The 21502-nt window shown below is 42.6% G+C and overlaps 1 protein-coding gene across 1 annotated transcript; it reads left to right on the forward strand.

Moving 5' to 3' along the window:
• Positions 1–374: 374 nt before the first annotated feature.
• On the forward strand, positions 375–19527 carry RTCB (RNA 2',3'-cyclic phosphate and 5'-OH ligase). The gene is made up of 12 exons (XM_090272556.1): positions 375–547; positions 3743–3821; positions 4921–4988; positions 6136–6235; positions 8514–8670; positions 9776–9932; positions 11026–11185; positions 12538–12713; positions 13222–13410; positions 14022–14132; positions 15471–15590; positions 18429–19527. Exons 1-12 carry the CDS (start codon positions 455–457, stop codon positions 18534–18536), a joined length of 1518 nt encoding a protein of 505 aa, XP_090128682.1. The 5' UTR covers positions 375–454; the 3' UTR covers positions 18537–19527.
• Positions 19528–21502: the final 1975 nt, after the last annotated feature.

Genomic DNA, 21502 nt, shown 5'->3' on the forward strand with positions numbered 1-21502 from the left:
TCATTCTGAGACATTACAAATGTTCAGAAGTGCTATTCATTTACACATGTCCACCTTTCTCAGCTGCAGACATCTTTCCTCCCTCACTGCCGGGGGTGACACTCCAAGCTGATTTGTCCATTGAAGCAGCCGGACCTGACCCAGATTCAGCAAAACAAAACAAAAGATAACTAGACCATACTAAAAACTCCTGGATTTAGCTAGCGTAGCTTTTAGCCTGGAAGAGAACGACTAGTGAAATATCCACAAAGGTAAACACTAGAGGGCAGTGTAACTTACGGAGAGAAAAGCGGTTGGGCGATGAGTTTGGAGCCTCGGCGCTCGCCGTAGCCCATCCTGCGGCGGGGCCGGTCGCGCCTGCGCGTTGAGTTCCGGAAGGTGGGGTTTCGGGCAACGGGACAACGCGGCATTGCTCTTCAAAGCGGAACCGGGAGTTGCTACGGTAGTCGCCGCCATGAGTCGCAACTACAATGATGAGCTGCAGTTCTTGGAAAAGATCGATAAAAACTGCTGGAGAATCAAGAAAGGCTTCGTGCCCAACATGCAGGTGAGCCAGGGAAGCAGGACCCGGTGGCCGGGCCTTCCCGGCTTGGAGCCCGCGGCGCCTTCGAGGCCGCCCGCCAGGCCTCCTCCTCGCCTTCCCGCACCCCCACCCCCACCCCCTGTCCTAACCGGGGCCGGCCCCGTCACCCCGTCGGAGAGGTCCCCAAGTAACGTGGACAGGCAGAGGCGTGCCTATAGTGGTTCCAAGTAAAAACGAAGTTGGCGACTGCAAGCCGTTTTCTCGCCCTTAAGTATCATAAACGCGCGGGAAGATGGGCTGCGTTCCCGCGTGTCAGAGACGTTCGTCGCCTTTTACAGGGTGACACAGCCAGTCCCGGGCAGAGCTGCTGGGACTGGAACTCGGTTCCTCGGAGTCATGCCGGCCATTTAAGTGACCTTTACAGACCTGCGTTCCCTGAAGCAAATTCTCGGCATTCGCTGCGCTGTGCTAGTTCTTCATAAACACGGCTTTGCTCCTCGCAACAGCCTAGAAAACCCCCAGGGCAGGTCATGTTTGTCGTTAATACTTCGCGAAAGGACCTTGAGGAACAGTCGGTGACAGAGCTCCCTCTGCCCGCCTGGTAAGGAGCTCAGCCGGGGCGCGATGTCCCCGTTCGCGTCTCCCTCCGACAGGATGGACCCGGGGGAACCCCACACCAGAGAGTCAGAAAGCCCGGGCTGCCTGCATCTGTCAGGCTCCGTTGCCATGTGTGCCCATTACCTTCCACGAGAGAAGAGAAATAAGGGAGGCATTTGTGAGGCTTTGCTGCCTGTGTCGCTAAACGGCTTTTGAAGCCCCTTCAAGGGCCGTGCAGGGGCACCGAAGGCTTGTGACCCTGTCTTGGGAGACGTTCTTGAGAGCCACCCCACCCTTGTATTCAATATCAAAACACACTGAGCGTCCCCGCCGAGTAACGCACTTGGTTAGATCCTGAAGGGAGGACGGACCCGCCGTCCGAAAGGCCCCGTGTGGCTGTTCTCGCCGCGGCCAGGGTGTGAGTGCCGGTTCCCTCGGCGCGGACGGAGAGAATGAGAGTCACCGGGACGGGGTCGCCGGCAGGGGAGATGCCTGGCGGCAGTTCTGGCTGAGCTTCGGAGGCCGTACTGCCGCACCTTCTGTCGGGGGGGCCGGTCCGACCCTGCCCGGCGGTTCGGGTGTGACTGTCCGGGCCACACTCTCCTGCCCCCTGTCCCGTGAGAAGGGGGAGTGGAAATCTTAATAAATTGGTCTTGAAACGTTACCGACCTCGAGGCCAAGTTTAAACCGTGTTCCCATCCCCGTGAGAGTCACGAATCTCACACTAACAAGTATCCCGTCTTTCGGGATCGCCATTCGCTAAGACCCTCATGCGTCGCTAAAAGTTTATTTTTGTCCCTTGAAACCACTCCCCTCCCATCTTTCTGTCACCTTCTTGTTCAGCTCCTAATGTGCTGCTGGCCTGGGGATGTCTCTCGTCTTTAAAGAGTCAACTCAGTACACGGTGAACAAACTGAACCAAAAATGAGTGACCCACGCGGCCTACCGGGGCTCCCTCGGCCACGGAGCCGCCCCTTCATCAGGCGTCACGCACTGTGTGCCTGTGTGGCCGTGCGTGTCCCGGGTGTGCGCGTCGGGGCCGCCCGCCCGACCGGAAGCTCCTTGAGCAGGATCTTGGGTGTTCTTTGTCCCCTCGCGCGCAGGGCAGTACCTGACACATCAGAAGTCCCCGGTAAACGCGTGGCGTGTTAATAAATGGGACCTTTTGAAATTGTCCTAGAGCCGTGTCCCATCAACTAGGATTGTTCACGCCGTGGTTCAGATGCCGAAATCACCTTTCCGACGAAAGCAGTACTTCTCCGGGGGACTAAGTGTTAAATCGTTGCTTCTCTGTCGCTGGGCGGTTCCTTCATAATGTCTGACCTGTGGCGAAAGCGTTCTGGCCCTTGGCGTTAGTTACATAATTGTATATCCTGCTGCCTTCTGTGTGCTCCTTTGTCAGACTTCTTTACCCTCTTGAGATGCAGATGGCAGAACTGAGCACGCGGCATTACACCTGCTCGGGAAATCTTTACTTCCCGTTTACCCGCGTGTAGATCTGTAAACCCCAGGACACGGCACGGCGTGGTGTGCCCGTTGTCGTCTGAGGCCCAGGGAAAGCGCACCGGAGTCAGGCGGCTGCGTTGTTCCGTTCGAAATCTGAATTTTTGATTCACCTGCTTTTTTCAAAGTCTGTTGATATTTTAAAAGCGTGAGAAAGAACACTGAGACCTTTTGACAGCAATTGTCAGACTTTATCACATGCACGAAATATTTTCCCTGTTAAGTTCTTTAACGTGGCCTTGAGAGGAGGAGAACCAACAAAACCATTTGTGGGCCCCGGCCCGTGTGGCTCGGTTGGCGTGTCATCCCGTAAACTGAAGGGTGGCAGCTTCGGTCCCATTCAGGGCACGAACAGGAGGTAACTGATGGCTGTTCCTCGCTCACAGTGATGTTTCTCTTCCTCTCGTCTTCCCTTCCCCTCTCTAAAAATAAATAAAATCTTTTTTTAAAAAAGATATACAGTTAACCCTTGAACAACAGACTTGAATTGCATGGGTCCACTTATAACGTATTTTTTTTCAATAAACTATTTTCTCTTCCTTATGATTTTCTTAGTATTTTCTTTAGCTTACTTTACTGTAAAAATACAGTACTAATGCACATAACATACACAACATATGTTAATTGACTGTTCGTGTTATCAGTGAGGCTTCCCGTCAACAGTTAGGCTATTCATAGTAGTTAAGTTTTGGGGGAGTCAAAGTTACACACGATTTTCAGCTGCATGGTGGGGGGTGGGAGGGAGTGGTTGACAGCACCTTAAACCCCCATGTTGTTCCAGGGCCACTGTATTTAAGGACGGGGACATTTTGTACTTGTTTTTCCTTTATTTTAGAGAGAGAGAGAAACATCGATTTGTAGTTCCACTTATACGTTCATTGGTTGATTCTTGTATGTATGAACCTGCAATCCTGGTGTATGGGGGTGACACTAACCACCAGAGCTACCCAGCCAGGGCCCATCTCATACTTTTTAATGGGAAATTTTCTGCTTATTTAAGGTAATGCGAAAGTATTTTTAAGAAGAAAATTAAAATGAATGTTGCATTTTTATAGTGTATTCAGTGTCTATACATCATGTATAGGTGCTCAGATAGTTTTTCCTTTTCTTTGGTACCAGGTTGAAGGGGTTTTCTATGTGAATGATGCTCTGGAAAAATTGATGTTTGAGGAATTAAGGAATGCCTGTCGAGGCGGGGGTAAGTATGTTAGAATTTTATGTGTGGTATTATTGTAAGTGTAGCCTGACAAAAACTGGTAATTTAGATAATTATTTTTAAATACAAAAATATTGTCAAGAAATGACTTAAGACTTAAAATGAGATCAAAAAACTATTTCTAATTCGTGGTTATATTGTTAGCTACCTGACCTTGTAGAAACCATTTGGAGCTGGACGGCCCTGGCTGGTTTCGAAGCTAACCCTGGATAATAATGAGAGCTGCCGTTCATTGTGCGCGTCCTACGTGCCAGGCACTTTCCTAGGTGCTTTACATGGGTTATCTCCTGTCATCCTTAGAGTAACTCTAAGAGGAAGATAATGTCTCCATTTCAAAGATATGTAAGTCAAGGTTCAGTGAGGTTAAGTAATTTTAACTTGTCCAAAGTCGCACAACTTCTTGTTGGCAGAGTCAGGGTTTAGACCCAGGAACACCGATTCCAAAGTATACCTAAGTCCCGTTACCTATAGAAGAGAGTTTATTGCACCCATCTTGCAAGACTACAGTGAGGTTTAAAGGTATAAAGCTCGAGTAGCAATGGTGGAAGTAAAGTCTAATCTTAACCCTTTTATTTTTTAGATCAGCAAACTCTTATCTCCCCCACGTCCTGCCAGGGTATGCTGACTTGTCTAAAAATGACACGGCAACCAAGTGGCAGAGCTGGGACTAGAACCCCGGTCCCCTGACTCTTATAGTCCAGTGTTTTCCCAACTCCACACTGCCCTTACTTGTCACTTAGAGCAAAACAGTGTTTTGATTTTACTTTGATAAATTATACGAACTATGAAAAAATACATTTTTTTATATTGACAACGTAATGTTAAATAGTTGATTTACATCTCCCAGTACGTTTGCAAGTAACCTTCTCATGTTGCACAGAACGCTGACAGATGGCTGTCATTGGTCTGGCTGCCCTCACCCAGCTCTCTGGGCACTGGCTGCCTGCTGCAGAAGCCCCTTCCCACTTCCGTCTCAGATTTTAGGCTTTGTCCCTCCATGTAATGCAATCTAGAAATGTGTGAATGCACTTACTAAAAACCAAATGAGTCCTCTTTTCTGATGTTGAATTTTTGTCTTTAGGTGTTGGTGGCTTCCTGCCTGCCATGAAACAAATTGGCAATGTGGCAGCCCTGCCCGGGATTGTTCATGTGAGTCCCTGTTCAGCGCTTTGATCGTTGGTGCTTTCTCTTAGTCTAAAACTTGTTGGGTGGATAAATGGCCGTGCCTGACTGCCAGCAGTGTCATTTAGACAGTGGCCCCTGAACATCTAGAAATAACCATGGGATGGAAAGATATAATTGGGTCTGAATAACAGCACAGGTTCTGATTGCCTTTGGCTAGAACCTATAAGGGTTTGAGAACCTTCAGAGTAGCTTTTTATGTGTTCTTGTTTCTTTGTCACTGTACATCATTCCTCCCGGAGTAGTATACCGCCGCTTCAGTTCTCACTGTGGCCCCATTTCATAGGACAATTGTAGAAGGGATGGAAAGACATTTAAGGGTTGGGACTGAGGAGAGGGGGAGAGAACAGTGTAGCTATTCTGGACTTGACTGAAAAAGAGGGGAGTAATGATAATAGGGATAAATCTGATGGTACAAGTGGGCCCGTACTGCAGTCTCACATTCAGATTCCACCGGCGCAGGGAGATGTTAAAACGAATCCATTCTACAGACATTTTTTGAGGTCTTTATGTCAGTTACTGTGCTGGGCACTGGGGGGCGACGATAAGAAGACATGGCTTATGTATATGAAAAACTTGAATGTGTCTCGGTATCTCCATATGTCCTCAGCAGGTTTGACCTGCATTCCTCCTGGGTCAGGATCCTTTACTAGGCCCCAGATGTAGAAAGTATGCAGTACTCATACCATTAGATGGGTTACAATTGTTGGTGATTGCTTAAACACTAAGCACCCATATAAATCAGATGTTGCTCTGCTTTTAACCTGACCTGACCACTGTTTGTCAGTGTCTGTCTTTAGATGCCTTTAATGTAATAGCACATTAAAGGTGGTCTGTGGTCCTCCTGTGTCATATTACACTGAGGCTTTTCTGTTCAGGGTTTCCTTAGTTAATGGTCAGATGTTACAAGAAGGGGTTTCCTCCTTAAGATATTTTATACCTAATTAGGAGTTTTTACATCTAATTTTCACCAATAGAGAATATTTTATGAAACTAGGATCTAGATCTGGGGACAGCTTTAGACTACAGCCTCTTTGAGAATCACTCTCAGGTTCATCAGGCAAACCAAGTGCCAGGTTGAGAAACTGTATTTCTTTTCCTAATTATCTTTCAGAGATCTATTGGACTTCCTGATGTGCATTCAGGTTATGGATTTGCTATTGGGAATATGGCAGCCTTTGATATGAATGACCCTGAAGCAGTGGTGTCCCCAGGTAAGGTGACTGCATGCTGCTGTCTAGTGTGTAGCTTCTCTCAGTGTGTCATCGCCTTTCTGAACTAGAGCATGGCTTCTTCATGTGTGTGCATCTCTGTCTCATCAAATGCTATCATTTCTTTTCCTCGTTGACTGAGAGGATTAATTGTGGACATGCAGAAGCTCTTAAAATATCAAGTAAGGCATATACAATAGTCCCTTTCTATATCACGGTTCACTTATTGTGGCCTCACTGTATCGCAGGATTTTTAAAAATATTATATTCAGTTATTTATCACAGATTTTCACTATATCGCAGGATTTTGCGGTACTGTACAGTAAATACTAAAATAAATGTAAGGTTCCTACTTCGTGGATTTTCACCTGTCACGGGGGGATGTCTAGAACGTCATACCCGCGATAAGTGAGGGATCACTGTACTTATTGAGAACTCTTCAGGCTCTTACTATATACCAGGCACTATTCAGAGATTGGCTACAAAACAAACTGAAACACTTTCCTGGCAAATTATGTATCTTTATGTCCCAGTTACCTCTTTTGCAAATTGGAGTATTATTACAAGAATTAAATGAATTAAGCAATGTAAAATACTTAGAACAGTATTAGGCACATAGAGAGTATTCTGTGTTTGCTGTCATTGCCCTCATTATTCACCTCCAGTGGTATATGTCTTTTCTGTTGTGGGGTGCTTTCCCTGAAAATATTTCACATCAGAATTAATGACTTTGCTTTCAAAGTTTGAAAAAAAAAGTATAAATTATATCTTGAGAGTTCTCCCTCTGCCAATGGTGAACATGGTTGTTTCAGAGTAATCCCTTGCTGGAAATAACAAGAAAGGCTGAATAAAATAAAAGTTTCATCTCTGAGAAGGCTGTTATGGCAGTAAGAATTTGTGAGGTGCCCTGGCTGGTGTGGCTCAGTGGACTGAGCACTGGCCTGCAAACCAAAGGGTCGCCAGTTCAATTCCCAGTCAGGGCACATGCCTGGGTTGCAGGCCAGGTCCCCAGTTGGGGGCATGCAAAAGGCAACCACACATTGATGTTTCTCTCCCTCTTTCTCCCTCCCTTGCCCTCTCTCTAAAAATAAATAAACAAAATCTTTTGTAAAAAAAAGGAATTTGTGAGGCTGCGATCCAGTATAAGGAAAAATACAAATACATGAGCGCAATATTTACCACTGTGTTCCTCTTGAGGTAAAGGCAGATTTCAGTCAGTAAGAATATAGACGATTTGAACAATCCAGTTAACAAACTTAACACCTTGACTTCTAATATATGTGCATGGTCATCCAAGCACTGCAGAATGTTGTACACATTCTTTTTGAGTGCACACAACATTTACCCAAATTGACAATGTGCTGAGCCAAAAAGCAGATCTCAAATTTTAGTGCATTGAAATGAGAGAGGCAGTTCTCAAAATTTTGGACTAAATACCCCTTTACACTTCTTAAATTTTTTTGAGGGTTGCTGTCAAAGGCTTTTATCAGCGTTTACTTTACCAAATATTAAAGCTGAAACATTTTAAAAACAATAATATACAAGTGCATATTTCATTATCCATCAGAACAAACATATTATCACATGTCATGTAGCCTTTGGAAAACTAATGTACATTCAAGAGAGTAAATTTAAAAAGCTAATAATATTTTTAAATAAAAAGAAAATAATAAAAGGCTAATAATATTTTAACATTATTTTACATTTAGTCTTAAACCTGAAAGGATCTCTGGACCACACTTTAGAATATTGATACAGAGCATAGTCTCTACCACAGTGAAATTAAGTCAGACATCATTAACAACAGGACTATTTTTAAACCTCATATATTTACAAGTTAAGCAATATGCATTTAAATAACCCATAGGTCAAAAAAAGAAGAAACCATAAAGAAAATACAAAATAAGTTGATGTTAATAAAATATAATTATGTCTAAAAATTGTGATTACTGTTAATGCCATACTTGGGTAGGAATATATAGCCTTAAATGCACAAATTAGAAAAGAATAGTTGACTATCAATCATCTAATCATCTGAAAGAACAACAAATTAGAAACCTAAAGCAGGTAGAAAGATGGACATAAAATGTCTTTTACTTTAAGTTGTTTTGGTATCATCAGACTTTGCCCACAGAGAACCACTTTACTGGCTACTATAAAACAGTTATTTTTAAAAGAATGGCTGACTGTTAAACCCTGTGTTAATGATGGGAAGCCACAGGCAGCAATGCCCAACCACCTGGCTTTCCCGATATTTCACGAGCTTCTCTGTATTGTGCAGGTGGCGTCGGATTTGACATCAACTGCGGTGTCCGCTTGCTCAGAACCAATTTAGATGAGAGCGACGTTCAGCCGGTGAAGGAGCAGCTTGCCCAGGCCATGTTCGACCACATCCCTGTTGGGGTGGGATCCAAAGGCGTCATCCCGATGAATGCCAAGTGAGCACGAGTTTCCAGTCAGTGGAGTGAGAGAAATGATACCCACAAGACCCTCACATTTGTTTCCAACATAGGAGAGTTAGGAGATGGGGGTGGTCATTTTCTTTTCAGGGAGTGGTAATGGATTGACTTTTGGAAAGCGTACTTGGAACATACAAAGAAATTCTACTCATTTTTATAAATATTTTATTTTTTAATGATTTTATTTACTTATTTGTAGAGTGAGAAGGGAAGGGAGAGAGAAAGGGGGAGAGAAACATTGATGTGCAAGAGAAATATCAATTGGTTGCCTCTCATAGGCGCCCTGACCAGGGACCGAACTTACAGCCAGGCATTGCCCTGACCAGGAATCAAACTGGCGACCTTTTACTTTGAGGGATGACACCCAAACAACTGAGCCACACTGGTCAGGGCTTCACAAATATTTCAGATAGGAATTTTGTTCTAATAAATAATGTTTTAAATGGGCTGTAGCGGGGCAGGGACATTGAACATTGCAGTCTCTCCTGGCGGTGTTTCAGAAGAGGGCTGGACCTTAGGTGAAGATCGGAGCTTTTTCTTCTAGGGGTTTTAATGTGTGTGCACCTCAGCTTCAAAATGCAGGCGCAGTGAAGTCACATAGTACTTCTGTGAAGGGAGTACTAGAGCTTAAAATTTAACCTGTGTCGCCTGAGGACATTTTAGATAGCTTTTTTTTATTACTTGACTGTAACTTTCCATAAATTATTAAAGCAGGCAGGTAGCTGTAAAGGTAATGGTTGATAGTAATACCTGATTATGGTTATAATTATTTTTTGGCTGCTTAATTACCACCTCATAGAATTCAGGATCAGAGAGATAAATAAGATTTGAAAAATATAAATAAAGGGCTATATAAATGTCAAAAAAGAACTATAATCATCTCTAATGTGGCAATTACCATTTTATATAGCAATTATTTATGTAACTGCTTTCCCCAAAAAACAAGAGAGTTTCTGAGAGCTATGTAGCACAATGCCTAGTACATACAGTAACTGTAGTATTTCCTCTGCCCTTTGAGATGTGGCCATCCTTAGGTTTGGTCTGCCTTGATTGTGAAATGACTGGCTCCTTATTCCTCTCTTAGAGACTTGGAAGAGGCCTTGGAGATGGGGGTGGACTGGTCACTACGAGAAGGCTATGCCTGGGCTGAAGACAAGGAGCACTGTGAGGAGTATGGAAGGATGCTGCAGGCTGACCCCAATAAGGTCTCCGCGAGGGCTAAGAAGAGAGGCCTTCCTCAGGTGACACTTCGGAGGGGGGACGTGTTCATATTTTTCAAATTTGGTTTCTGTTGGTGGGGGAAAGAAATCTTTCTTCTATGTAGCAAATACATATCCCCAGGTTTTTCCACTGATATCAAAGCGAGCACAAGTATGTTTGTTTATACTTTATTCTTACTCTTCTGAAAAGCTCTCGGGAGTTTGCCAATCTTCATAAGATAAAACAAGATACAGTGAATTAGAAGTGAATGGGAGAAAAATGAGTTATTATAAGGCTTAAAATGTATGCTAAAATTGCATGTGTGCATACTTTGGACAAGCTAAGATTTTGCTGAAAGCGTTTTCAAGTCTTAGATGAGAAGAGATACCTTGTCAGTTCATGGTGTTTGTGAGATAAGAATATACCAGATATTTGAATTAATAGCTAATTTTGATGACTTTCCCATTAAATCGCTGTGACCTTGGTTAAGTCTCTTTTTTGTCTATCTGGGTCTCATTTTCTTATCTGAAAATTGGGGTAGTTAAAGCCAGGCAACTTCTAAAAACTTCCAGCACTGCCGTTCTCTGGTTCCCTGAATCATCTGTTAGCTCCAGTTAAGGGACATGCTCTTCCAGTGCTGGATAATGGTGTCAGTGAGCTCATGAATATTCATCCTGAAGTTTGACCCTTTTCTCAGTGATGTTCAAAATGTCCTTTGGGCCATTTAGTAGTATGGGGGTTGGTATATGAAGCTTTTCTTTTTTTAAATTTATTTATTTATTTATTTATTTATTTATTTATTTATTTATTTATTTGGGGAGGGTCCTACTCTGTAGTAATTCCCCCCTCTCAAACTTAAGACCCTTTATAATCTTATAATGAAGCTTTTTATACATGCATACCTCAAGCAATGATGATACAGTAAACTTCAAGCAGTTATTTTTGTGGTATGGAATATCACTTTAAACAAAAGAAGCATTTTTAAGGCTTACAAATTTTTTTGTTACATAAAACACTCTGTGATTATTTTTTTCATTTTTGTTATCAGTTGCTTTATACCTATTTGCTTTTAAGTGGATTTTTTTTAAAAAATCAGAATAGATGCTGTTTTATCAGACATTCTTATATTTACAGTTGGGGACCCTGGGAGCAGGTAACCACTATGCAGAAATCCAGGTTGTGGATGAGATTTTCAATGAGTATGCTGCTAAGAAGATGGGCATCGACCATAAAGGACAGGTGTGTGTGATGATCCACAGTGGAAGCAGAGGCTTGGGCCACCAAGTAGCCACAGGTACATTCTGGACCTAATTTTTGGCATGGTGCTAAAATGTACATTTTATGGGGAGCCACATAGATATTTAAGAAGAAAGCCTGGGATTATACTCTGTAGGTTTTTACCCTGGTCCTTCTAACTAGACCTCAAACAAATTAACTTCACTGGGCCTTCTTTGTGAAAAAAAAAATAGGAAGAATAACTATTTTACGTGGTGTTGTCATAGGAGATTAAATGAAATAATTTATTACAGCACTTACCATGTCAGTGTCTGATGCTTAGTACTCAATAAATACTGGCTCCAGTTTGTTTTTTTCCACTCTTACTATTATCTGACTGAGAAAGAGCAAGGACCTTGAATTGTGGAGTTTATGTTGTAGGCATTAATTTGGCAAATATGTCTTAGATACTTACACGGATGAGGTGTTATAGTGGATTCAGTGATGAAACAAGCAAGGACTCTACCCTCACATTGTCCCATGAAAGAGATGTGATGTTCATTAAAAAGCAAAGGTATAAGACAGAAGGTAGCGATAGATTAAATATTACAGAAGAGACAAAGGAAAAAGATATCAAGATTTCAGAGATGGCTTCATGGATGTGCAGTGTCTGCATTTGGACAGTCATACACAATAGACAAAGGATGTTCATGACCAGAAGACAACATGAACAAAAGTAGGGGGCAGAGAAATAGCAGGAAGGTCACTCTCAATAAATCATAGGATATATGAAAGGATTTATGAATATATGAAAAGTTATAGACATGTGGAAATTATATTAATTTTAAATTGCATATTATAGTTCATCCTCATATGTACATTTCATCCTATGGGAATTTTAATAATTTGCGCCAACCTGACCCATTAGAATATTTCATCTATCAAGTACATGAGCATTGACTAGTATTTTAGTACTTTGTGCTGAGTACTACTTTATACTTTGTCATGGATTTGATTTTCCTGCAGAAGATCTAGCAACTTTATCCAGTTCTTTTAAGTCACTGAAAATTATTTTTTAAAACCATGATGATACTAAAATGTATTTTACTACTTCTGTTCTTACCCATTCACATGCCAGGAAAGGAGTAACTAACACGTCTCGTTTCCCTTACAAGCCCTTGGAAGGCAGGTTCTGTCTTTGTGGCCCACTTAGCTTGTGTCAGGGCTCTGACGGGGAAGGTGCTCAGCAGCTGGGTCTTGACCAAGCAGATAGATGAACTCAGAAACGCTTCAGAGGGAAAGCTGTGTTTTACACAGTTTCCTGTTGTTTTTTCACTATAGAATGGGTTTGAGCATAGCCAGTTCTCTGCAGTAAACGTGAATAATAGAGGGAACGCTGACTGGCTTAGACATGCTGCTCTCTTGTTCCAGATGCCCTGGTTGCTATGGAGAAAGCCATGAAGAGGGACAAGATCATAGTCAATGACCGTCAGCTGGCTTGTGCTCGAATCTCGTCTCCAGAGGGCCAGGACTACCTGAAGGGAATGGCAGCGGCAGGGAACTATGCCTGGGTCAACCGCTCTTCCATGACCTTCTTAACCCGACAGGTGTGTGAAGTTGCTCTTCTGGTCCAAGTTATCCATAGTGAAGTTAAGGGCCTTGAAACAGTGTAGTCAAATCAGAGCCTATAAAATTTGGTTTTGGAAATTTATATAAAAAAATATTCAAAATATTGGCAGTGTCTAAGCTTTTGATGTCTTCTTAAAATAAATAAGCAGAGTATCAGGTGCAGGGAATGAGGGAAGAAGAGAAGCCAGCAGGATTCCTGGAATTTTCCTTGAGCAGTGGAGGGCATAGCAGTGCCATTCACTAATATTCAGAAGGCTGAGGAGGAAGAGTTCCGACGGGCAGGATCGAGAGGAGCCAAGCAGCTTTTCAACCAAAGCTGGAACTTATGGAACGGAATTTCTCTGTCCTTTACGTGAAGATTCACAACACTGCTGTTTTTGAACTCTTAAATCCCTCACTCCTTTCAGGAATAAACTAGCTGGGATCAGTAAGATAAGTTCTGAAGAGCTGGTTCTGGCCGCTTTTAAGTTAAGCTTTTTCTCTTAGGCTTTTGCCAAGGTCTTCAACACAACCCCCGATGACTTGGACCTACACGTGATCTATGATGTTTCTCACAACATTGCCAAAGTGGAACAGCACGTGGTGGACGGAAAGGAACGGACCCTGTTGGTGCACAGGAAGGGATCCACCCGCGCTTTCCCTCCACACCACCCCCTCATCGCTGTTGATTACCAGGTACGTCCTGCGCTGTCTGTGGCTTCAGGCAGTGGGTGCGTAACGTAGGTAGTTCCTAATGTGGAGAAGTTTAAACTGGAAAGCAGCCACTGTGAAAGGAGAACCCGTCATCCCTGAGAGCAGTGATTTCTGATCTCTGAAGCAGACTGCCCCCAATCCGTGCTTTAGGGTTATCTTCTTAAGGCGGCGAATGATTGGAAAACATCATTAAGGTTAAATCCGATCTGTTTCATTCATTTTATCCTTTTGGTGTCTAACTGTGATAAAGTTAAAAAGACCCTTCACCTACTCCCATTTCATAGATGAGGAAACTGAAACCTGGAAAAGGCAGGATGGTTCTTCCTAATAACCCCACATGGTTGGATTTTGCTTTGCTCTTGCATTCAGTCTGCCTTCTGCTGCCTTTCTGGTCCTCACATTTTCATTCCCTTTTTCTTCTTTCACCTCTCAGTTATCAAAGAATCAAAATGTCAATATGGTTGTGAGAGAAATGCATTTAGATGCTCAGATGTCTCCCACAATCCTCCAGTGCAGCAGGAAATTTAAATCTCAGTCACAAAGAGCTCATGCTCTTCTGAATTTTAACATGTTTGACTTTTGTGCATCCTCAGCTCACTGGACAGCCAGTGCTCATTGGGGGCACCATGGGAACCTGTAGTTACGTTCTTACTGGCACTGAACAGGGCATGACTGAGACCTTTGGAACAACCTGTCACGGAGCGGTAAGGAAAACATAAACTTGCTTACAAGTGCTCTCTTCAATTTAGTCGTCGTTTTTGCTGTTTTGAATTTTGAAAGGTAAATGTACTTGATAGAGCATTAACAAAGTTAAGGTTTCTGTCTTGTCTTCCCCCTGAATTTATTCCTATAATATATACTGTGGTGAACCAAGTGATGTTCATCTAGTATCTCTACTAGCAGGGTCATTGTCAGCCGGTGACTATTTCCCTTCAAGTCCACAAGCTCCAGACTAGCATAACTGATACAACTTTAACTGATGCAGATCTGTCTACATCACAAGTTATCGCATACAACAGACCTAATCATTTGCATAATTTGTTCTTTACATGGTGGGCCCACTCAAGATTTGGGGGGTATGCCCTGTTTGCAAACCAGAGTCCTTGCATAGACTGCACAGCCGTAACAACATACGGCCTCTCCTAAGCTGGGGTTGGTCAACTTTCTGTAAGCTGCAGACAGTAACTGTTCTAGGCTTTGGGGGACCGTATGGTCTCTGTAGCAGCTATTCCATACATACATAAATGGGCATTGCTGTGTTCCAGTAAAACTTTATTTCCAAAAACAGCTGTGGTAGGCCAATTTGGCTCACGAACCAGTTTGCCAGGCCCTGTTCTCAGCCCTCAGTGCTTAGGTAGTGATGTAGTAGAAACTTTCTAGGATGCCTTCTCATGGCATAAGCTGTCACAGATGTGTTTCAATCTTACTTGTTTCTGTGATCCTTTTTCATTTTGTTTCCTTCCAACTCCTTATTTTAACCCAGTGATCAAAACCAGTGCGACATCTCACAAACAAGCCAAGTCTGGGGGCATCTTTGATTGTCACAGTTGGGGAGGGAGTTTTGCCACTGGCATCTGATGAGTGGAGGCCAAGGGTGTTGCTAAACATCCTACAATGTACAGGACAGCCCCCACAACACAGAATTATCTGGTCCAAAACGTTAGTAGTGCTGAGGTTGACAAACAGCTTTAAATCGTAAAGAGTATAAAGCTTTTGTGATAGCAGACATACTGTTTACAATTAAAAATTAATATGTTTACATTGAATTGATAATAGTAATTAAAATACAAAACTAAATCTTTAAATACTAAATGCTTTGCATAGATAGAAATTTGTTTTCCAAAAAGATATGATGCAGCTTATAACAAAAGGCACATAGTAAGGTTGATAAAATAGTTAAAGGCTGTCTTTTAACTCCATTTTTATTTTAAAAAGAAGTCAAAGAAAATGCATATAATTCTAAGGATTTAAATAATTGCTGGGATTGAACATAGGCTGTAACTCGGAATCATAAAGTGAAGTTTATTCCTTTCCCAATCTAGGGCCGTGCATTATCCCGAGCAAAATCTCGACGTAACTTAGATTTCCAGGACGTCTTAGACAAATTGGCAGACATGGGGATTGCAATTCGTGTTGCCTCACCCAAACTGGTTATGGAAGAGGTAAGTGACATTTTCATAAATGTTCAGCATGGAACTGTTTATGAATTATACCAGTGCACAGAGGCAGCAATTTTTGGTATTACTAACCAATTGTTATTTTTTAAAATAACCTCAAGTACAGCTGATCGTTGTCTTTTTTGTTTGGAGACTAATTGCAAGCCAAGTCCATAAGAATGATTTTTACCTTTTATGTAGTCTCCGTCTACACTGTAAGCTTTAAAAATAGTTTGAGCTGGCTCATTGTGACCTTCCTTTTGCGTAGCTGTACACATTTTAATTTGAAAGCAGACTTGAAAAGGCATTGGGGGAATGTTTGGGGAAATAGTTTTGCCTGATTCATAAGAGAGCAAAGATCTTATTTAAATTATATATGTATGTATTTATGTGTGTTTACACAGAAGTACATGTTTAAATTAGGAGCAACAAGTTTTTTTTTTTAAGTTTTTTTCTGTTAATCATCCAGAAACACACTGCCTTGAGAAAACTATTTTCTCCTTTTGTAGGATACTTACTGCCATTGTTTTCCCTAACTGCTTTTTTTAAAACTAGTTATCATCATAGTTTGCAAACATTATGTAATCCTTTTTATATTTTTTGATTTTGCTTTATTTGAATTTTATAAGGGTTTATTTGAGACAAACTATCAACATACACTGAGTAGCAAGATCGCACATGCTCCCTATGCAGTCCTTTCTTTAACCTAGATCATTATAATATTATTTGTGTCACTTTTTAATGATTGCCTAGTAGTCTACCAGCTAAATACTTGGTAAGTTTCTTCTTATACTGGATAATTAAGTAGCTTTCAGGTTTTTTTTCAAGTTTTTGATACTATAAGTGGTAAGGAGTGTCTTCATTCATCAAGTTTTTTTCCAGATGTTTTAATAATTATAGAGTGAAATCCCCAAAGGAGATCAATGAGTCAGAGTATGACCGCCTTATTTTTTAATAACTATTAATTCCCCCCCTGATTTTAACAATGGCACATGTTTAATTAAGAGGTTTTAGAGACTGCAATAAAGAAAAAGAAAACATCTAGACCCAGAGATAACCACTGTTAACATTTGGTATATTTTTAATTGCATGCTTTACAATATGTTTCCTTTCACTCCTTCAGCGAATACTCATTAAACATCTGCTGCAGCCAGGTGCTGGTTTAGGTGCTAGGGTTACTGCAGTGAACAAACTGACAAACATCCCTTCCTCGTGAAACTTACCAAATAGTAAAGCGTACAGTGCATTGGATGGTGATGAGTGCTACAGAGTAAAAACGGGGAGGGGGGTACAGAGAGATGGGTGTGGGTGCAGCTTTTAATAGGGTGGGTGAGGGTGATACTTGAGTGAGGAGCTGAAGGGAATGCGGAATGGCCTGTGTGGATAATCTTCCCAGGCAGAGAGGAGAACAGGTCGTAGTACAGCACTGTGGAAAAGAAGCAAGATTGTTGAGGGTGTTGCCGAGGGATTGTAGGTCTCGTGGGATTAAAGGAGTATCAGGGATGGAGCATGAGGGGGCGTGAGCTGGAATCCTAGGCTGTGATCACCAGCCTGGGATGCTTTAAGCAGACAGTGAAGGACTTGTGATCATGGGTAATGAATGGCCAGTTGTGGGGTATGACCCAGTGAGTGAATAGCTGAGGTGAGCATAGAAGGAGCAGAAATCAGTGAACTGAGAAGACAAGGTACTGAAAGGGTCCTCTTCCTTGGTGTTGACATCACTCAGAACTATGGTAGGAGAGCAGGACAGTGAGCCAGGAGCTGCGGATCTTCACGTAATAGTGGGATGTGGTGCAGGCTCAGGCAGATGTTATAATTGCAACAAGAAAAAGTAGTTGTTGGTAATGACTGAGGGCTGTAAGAGTCAAAACTGGGAGTGTTTAGGGAGGCAGGAGGGAGAATGATCTGGAAATGACCATGAAGAGCAAGGACACCTGTCCCACTTCTCAGCCAAATTGCATGACCCAGTTGGAAAGAGAAAACAGCTACTACTTCAGGAAGTTGGAGGCAAAAGTAGCATCCTCAGGGGACATTCATATTTTAGCAAGAGTAAAAAAGTGAAGGAAATGTTTAAAGAAGGGAAGAGGAAGCATTTTGCACTTGACTCAGTGGAAGGAGTTTCAGGGTCCACAGTGGAGAAGTCTCAGAAATTGGAAGAGAATGGGAGACGGGCCAGCAAGGGTGTGTACAGAGCTGTGCGGGAATCCGCCTGGGAGGTCTGAGCTTCCTGTGTTGACGTGAATGGAGACACAGGCTGTGCGTGCTGAGATTCAGTCTAATGGTGGCAGGACAGTGAGTGTGGGTAAGAAGGAAGGACCTCTTGCTAGAAATTCACAAAATTTGTGTGTGTACAAACACACGTACATACATGCATACAGTGTTATATATATGAGTGTCATAACTTTCCCTTGTTGTAAAGGTAATACATGTTAATTCCAGGAAGTTTAACAGCTGCAGAAATCTATAAAGAAAGAAAATCAAAATTGCCAATAACTCCCACCATCTCAAGATCAGCACCACTAACAGGATGGTTGGGTGCGTTTCCTTCTAGTTGGGTGTCGGTGTGCATGCCTTATTCAGTTACACCTGCTGCTTTTCTTGGCTATACAAGCAATGAGTGTTCTTTGGGAACATTTTGAGTAATACAGAAAGTTATGTAAAACAAGATGAGGGTGTTTATCTTACTATACCCTTACCAACACTGAACTTAATTGTCTTTTTAATCTTTGCTTATTTTATAGGGAAAAAATTGTATTGTTTTAATGTGCATTTCTTTAATTACAAGTGAAGTTTCAGGAAACTTTTACAATGTTTCTCTCCCCCCACCCCATCCCACCCCCGCAGGCTCCTGAGTCCTATAAAAATGTGACGGATGTGGTGAACACCTGCCATGATGCTGGAATCAGCAAGAAGGCCATTAAACTGAGGCCAATTGCTGTTATCAAAGGGTAGAACCCTGACTGTGGCCACCGGACTCCAGGGGCCCTTACTGAAGTGGAAGTGGTCTGAAATGCTCACCAGACATCAAGACTCAGAGACCTGAAGGTCCCAAAGTGTACGGCTGTAACTGCCCATTATGTAATGGCTGACGGGGAGGCTGCTGCTTCAGGAGCCAGGGCTGTAAAATTACCTTCTGCGAGGAGTCACGTGGCCCCATTTTGGAATGGGGTGTTCATGCTTCCTCCCAGGTTATCCCACAGATTCTTAGGGGGTGGGGATAGGTCAAGAAACTGCCTTACTTGTTCACACAAGTCTTCAGTCATCAGAGTGCACTTCTTTACACCAAGCTCTCTTTACATCCTGAGGGGCGTCAGGATGAAGAACATTCTATTAAATGAGGTTTTAGAATGTTTCTTTCCCGCCTCCTTTTATCACTTTGTCCATTCAGCCACCCTATTCTCCCCCTGCACTGAGCAAAATCCGAAATAGCATTCTTACTTGGAAAGTACCCTCAGGGTCGCACGTCAGGATGCTAGATGATTGGATAATAGGACACATTGAGGAGGGACTATGTGTGGCAGTGTAGGAATGGGGACACAAGAGGAAAAAATTTTTCATAGGCTTGCTACCTTTCTGACACTAAACGTAAGGCAAAGTTTTGACTCAACCTGCTAAATGACAGCAGCTGGTGTCACTCATTAGAACTGCTCTGGCAGACTTTTCTTGAATAATAACTTGCCCAAGAGCAGCAGAGAACCCTCACATAATGCTGAGCATCTTTACACGGGTGATCAGATTATCATAAAGGCAGGAAGTGACCACATCTGTGACGTTAGTCATTGCTCTGTTGACAGGTTGCCTAGTCTTGTGCCACCTAGTTAGATTTCATGTTAATGTACTGTGACACCTCAAAGATGTTAAAGTCATAGGTTACTAAGGCCTCTGTTGAGTCCAAGTAGCCAGTCAAATAGAAAAATAGTAAAGTTGCAATATGTTGTTTATATTTTGTGCTCAATAATTTATAACTTAGGACAATTGGTGTTTGTACTTGAGTAACGTTGCACAGTGTTGCTGTTTTCTGATTTTCTCCCACGGTACTTTCAGAGATTTGCCCTAAAAAATACTCTTAGAACGTATCCCTCATCTTAAAACCCCCCCATTGGAATATCTTCTAGATGCTATTTGGAAGGCCGGAGAAAAGCAGACTTCCTCTGAAAAATGTATGCTATGAAATAACAGCATGTCTGATGGTAGAGCTTGAAAGTTATCAATGAATAAAAAATTAGGGCTCTGGCCAGGTAGCTCAGTCGGTCAGAGAATTGTCCGGATACGCCAAAGTTGTGGGTTTGATCCCCAGTCAAGGCACATACAGGAAACAACCAATGAATGCATAAATAAGTGGAACAACAAATCGATGTATGTTTCTCTCTCCTCCCCCCTTCCTCCCATTCCCTCTCCCTCTCCCCTTTCCTCTCTAAAAGTAATAAACAACTTAAGTAAGTAAATTAGGGATCTTAACACAGTAATTATAGGTTACTTATGCCTTCAGAATGGACCAGGGGCTGTTGTGCAGATGACTTACAGTTACAAGTTACCAGTGAATGCTGGAGGGCATAGAAAGATGAGAACCAGACTCCTGGCAGGTGCCAGGTTCTGGGGGTGAGGCAGCGTGGGTGTGGCTGATGACTTGTCCTTTGAGACTAATTCAGAGCAAGGTTTCCTCCCCAAACTAACTTTGGCTGCAAGAAATGCTGCAGAACAACCCGAATAGATATGTTGAGTTTTATTAGATGCTTTAAAAATTACCCTTCAGGGAGGTGAGGGGAGCGAGTGAGGAGGAGAAATAAAGAGAAGGGTGGTTTGTGCAATTGCGTTTCTGCTTCGTAAGCTTCTCCTTTCAATATATGAAGCATTTCCAGTGAAGTCAGCCCTGTTAACGACCATAGAAAGTATTGGGTAATAGTTTGAGTTCAAAAGGAAGGCTATGAACATTGTTTTCCTTGCTCTAAACATGTTATTTTCCCATTTGAGGCAAAAAGCCACTTTTAAAACATGCTCAGATGAAGCTGAAGTAACCAAGTGATTTCATTGCCTGTAGTGAAAACACCCCACGCTTGCATGTGCAGCTAGGCACGCCCTGTGAGAAGGCCCTGTGTCTCTCAGGCATGGAGATGAGTCAATGCTGTGCACACGTTGGTCTCTATAAGGCCTCTAAAGTCAGTCCGTTTGCAATTGATATTCTCAAAAGCACTGACTTCTCACTGCTCGTGGGCGGTATTCCTGTTGTCAGCAGATGCTTAGGGAAGCCAATCCGTGAGACCATATGAACACTGATTTTCTCATTCGTGAACAGTTCTGGAGCAACAAGGAAGCAAAGGTTTACTGAATAAAATCTTGCAGATCTGTAAGACGCTCCCACTTTGATCATATAGAACCTTTGAAAATTTGGGCACAAGATGGCTAAACGTGTTCTTTAGCTTTTCTTATTTTTTCTGCTGAACACTTCATGTTCATTACCAAGATTTTTCCTATTTCTGAAAATTGCTTGTCAGCATCATTGATACTGCACAGACATTTACAGCTCTGTGCACAGCTCACACAGCCCATTTTGTCCTTATTTTTGCATCTGCTCCAATGCTTGAATAGAGGGGATTTCATGTTGTCCAGAGAGCGTGACTTGTGCTCATCTTGATCAATTGAGTATGAAGTTGCTGTTAATTCTCAGTCAGGCACCTTGGAGTATGTCAGGTCTTGCTAGTTTCTGATTTTAAAAGCTCTTGTGCCCTGGCTGGGTAGCTCAGTTGGCTAGAGCATCATCCTGATACACCAAGGTTTCTGGTTTGATCCCGGGTCAGGACACATCCAGGAATCAACCAATGAATGCATCAGTAAGTGGAACAACAAATCAACCTCTCGCTCCCTTCTTCCCTCCCTCACCCCCTCACTGTCAAATCAATAAATAAAAACTTCTTTAAAAA

Source organism: Furipterus horrens, unplaced genomic scaffold (assembly GCF_987537825.1).
Source record: "Furipterus horrens unplaced genomic scaffold, mFurHor1.1.pri manual_scaffold_4, whole genome shotgun sequence".
NCBI classification, from domain to species: domain Eukaryota; kingdom Metazoa; phylum Chordata; class Mammalia; order Chiroptera; family Furipteridae; genus Furipterus; species Furipterus horrens.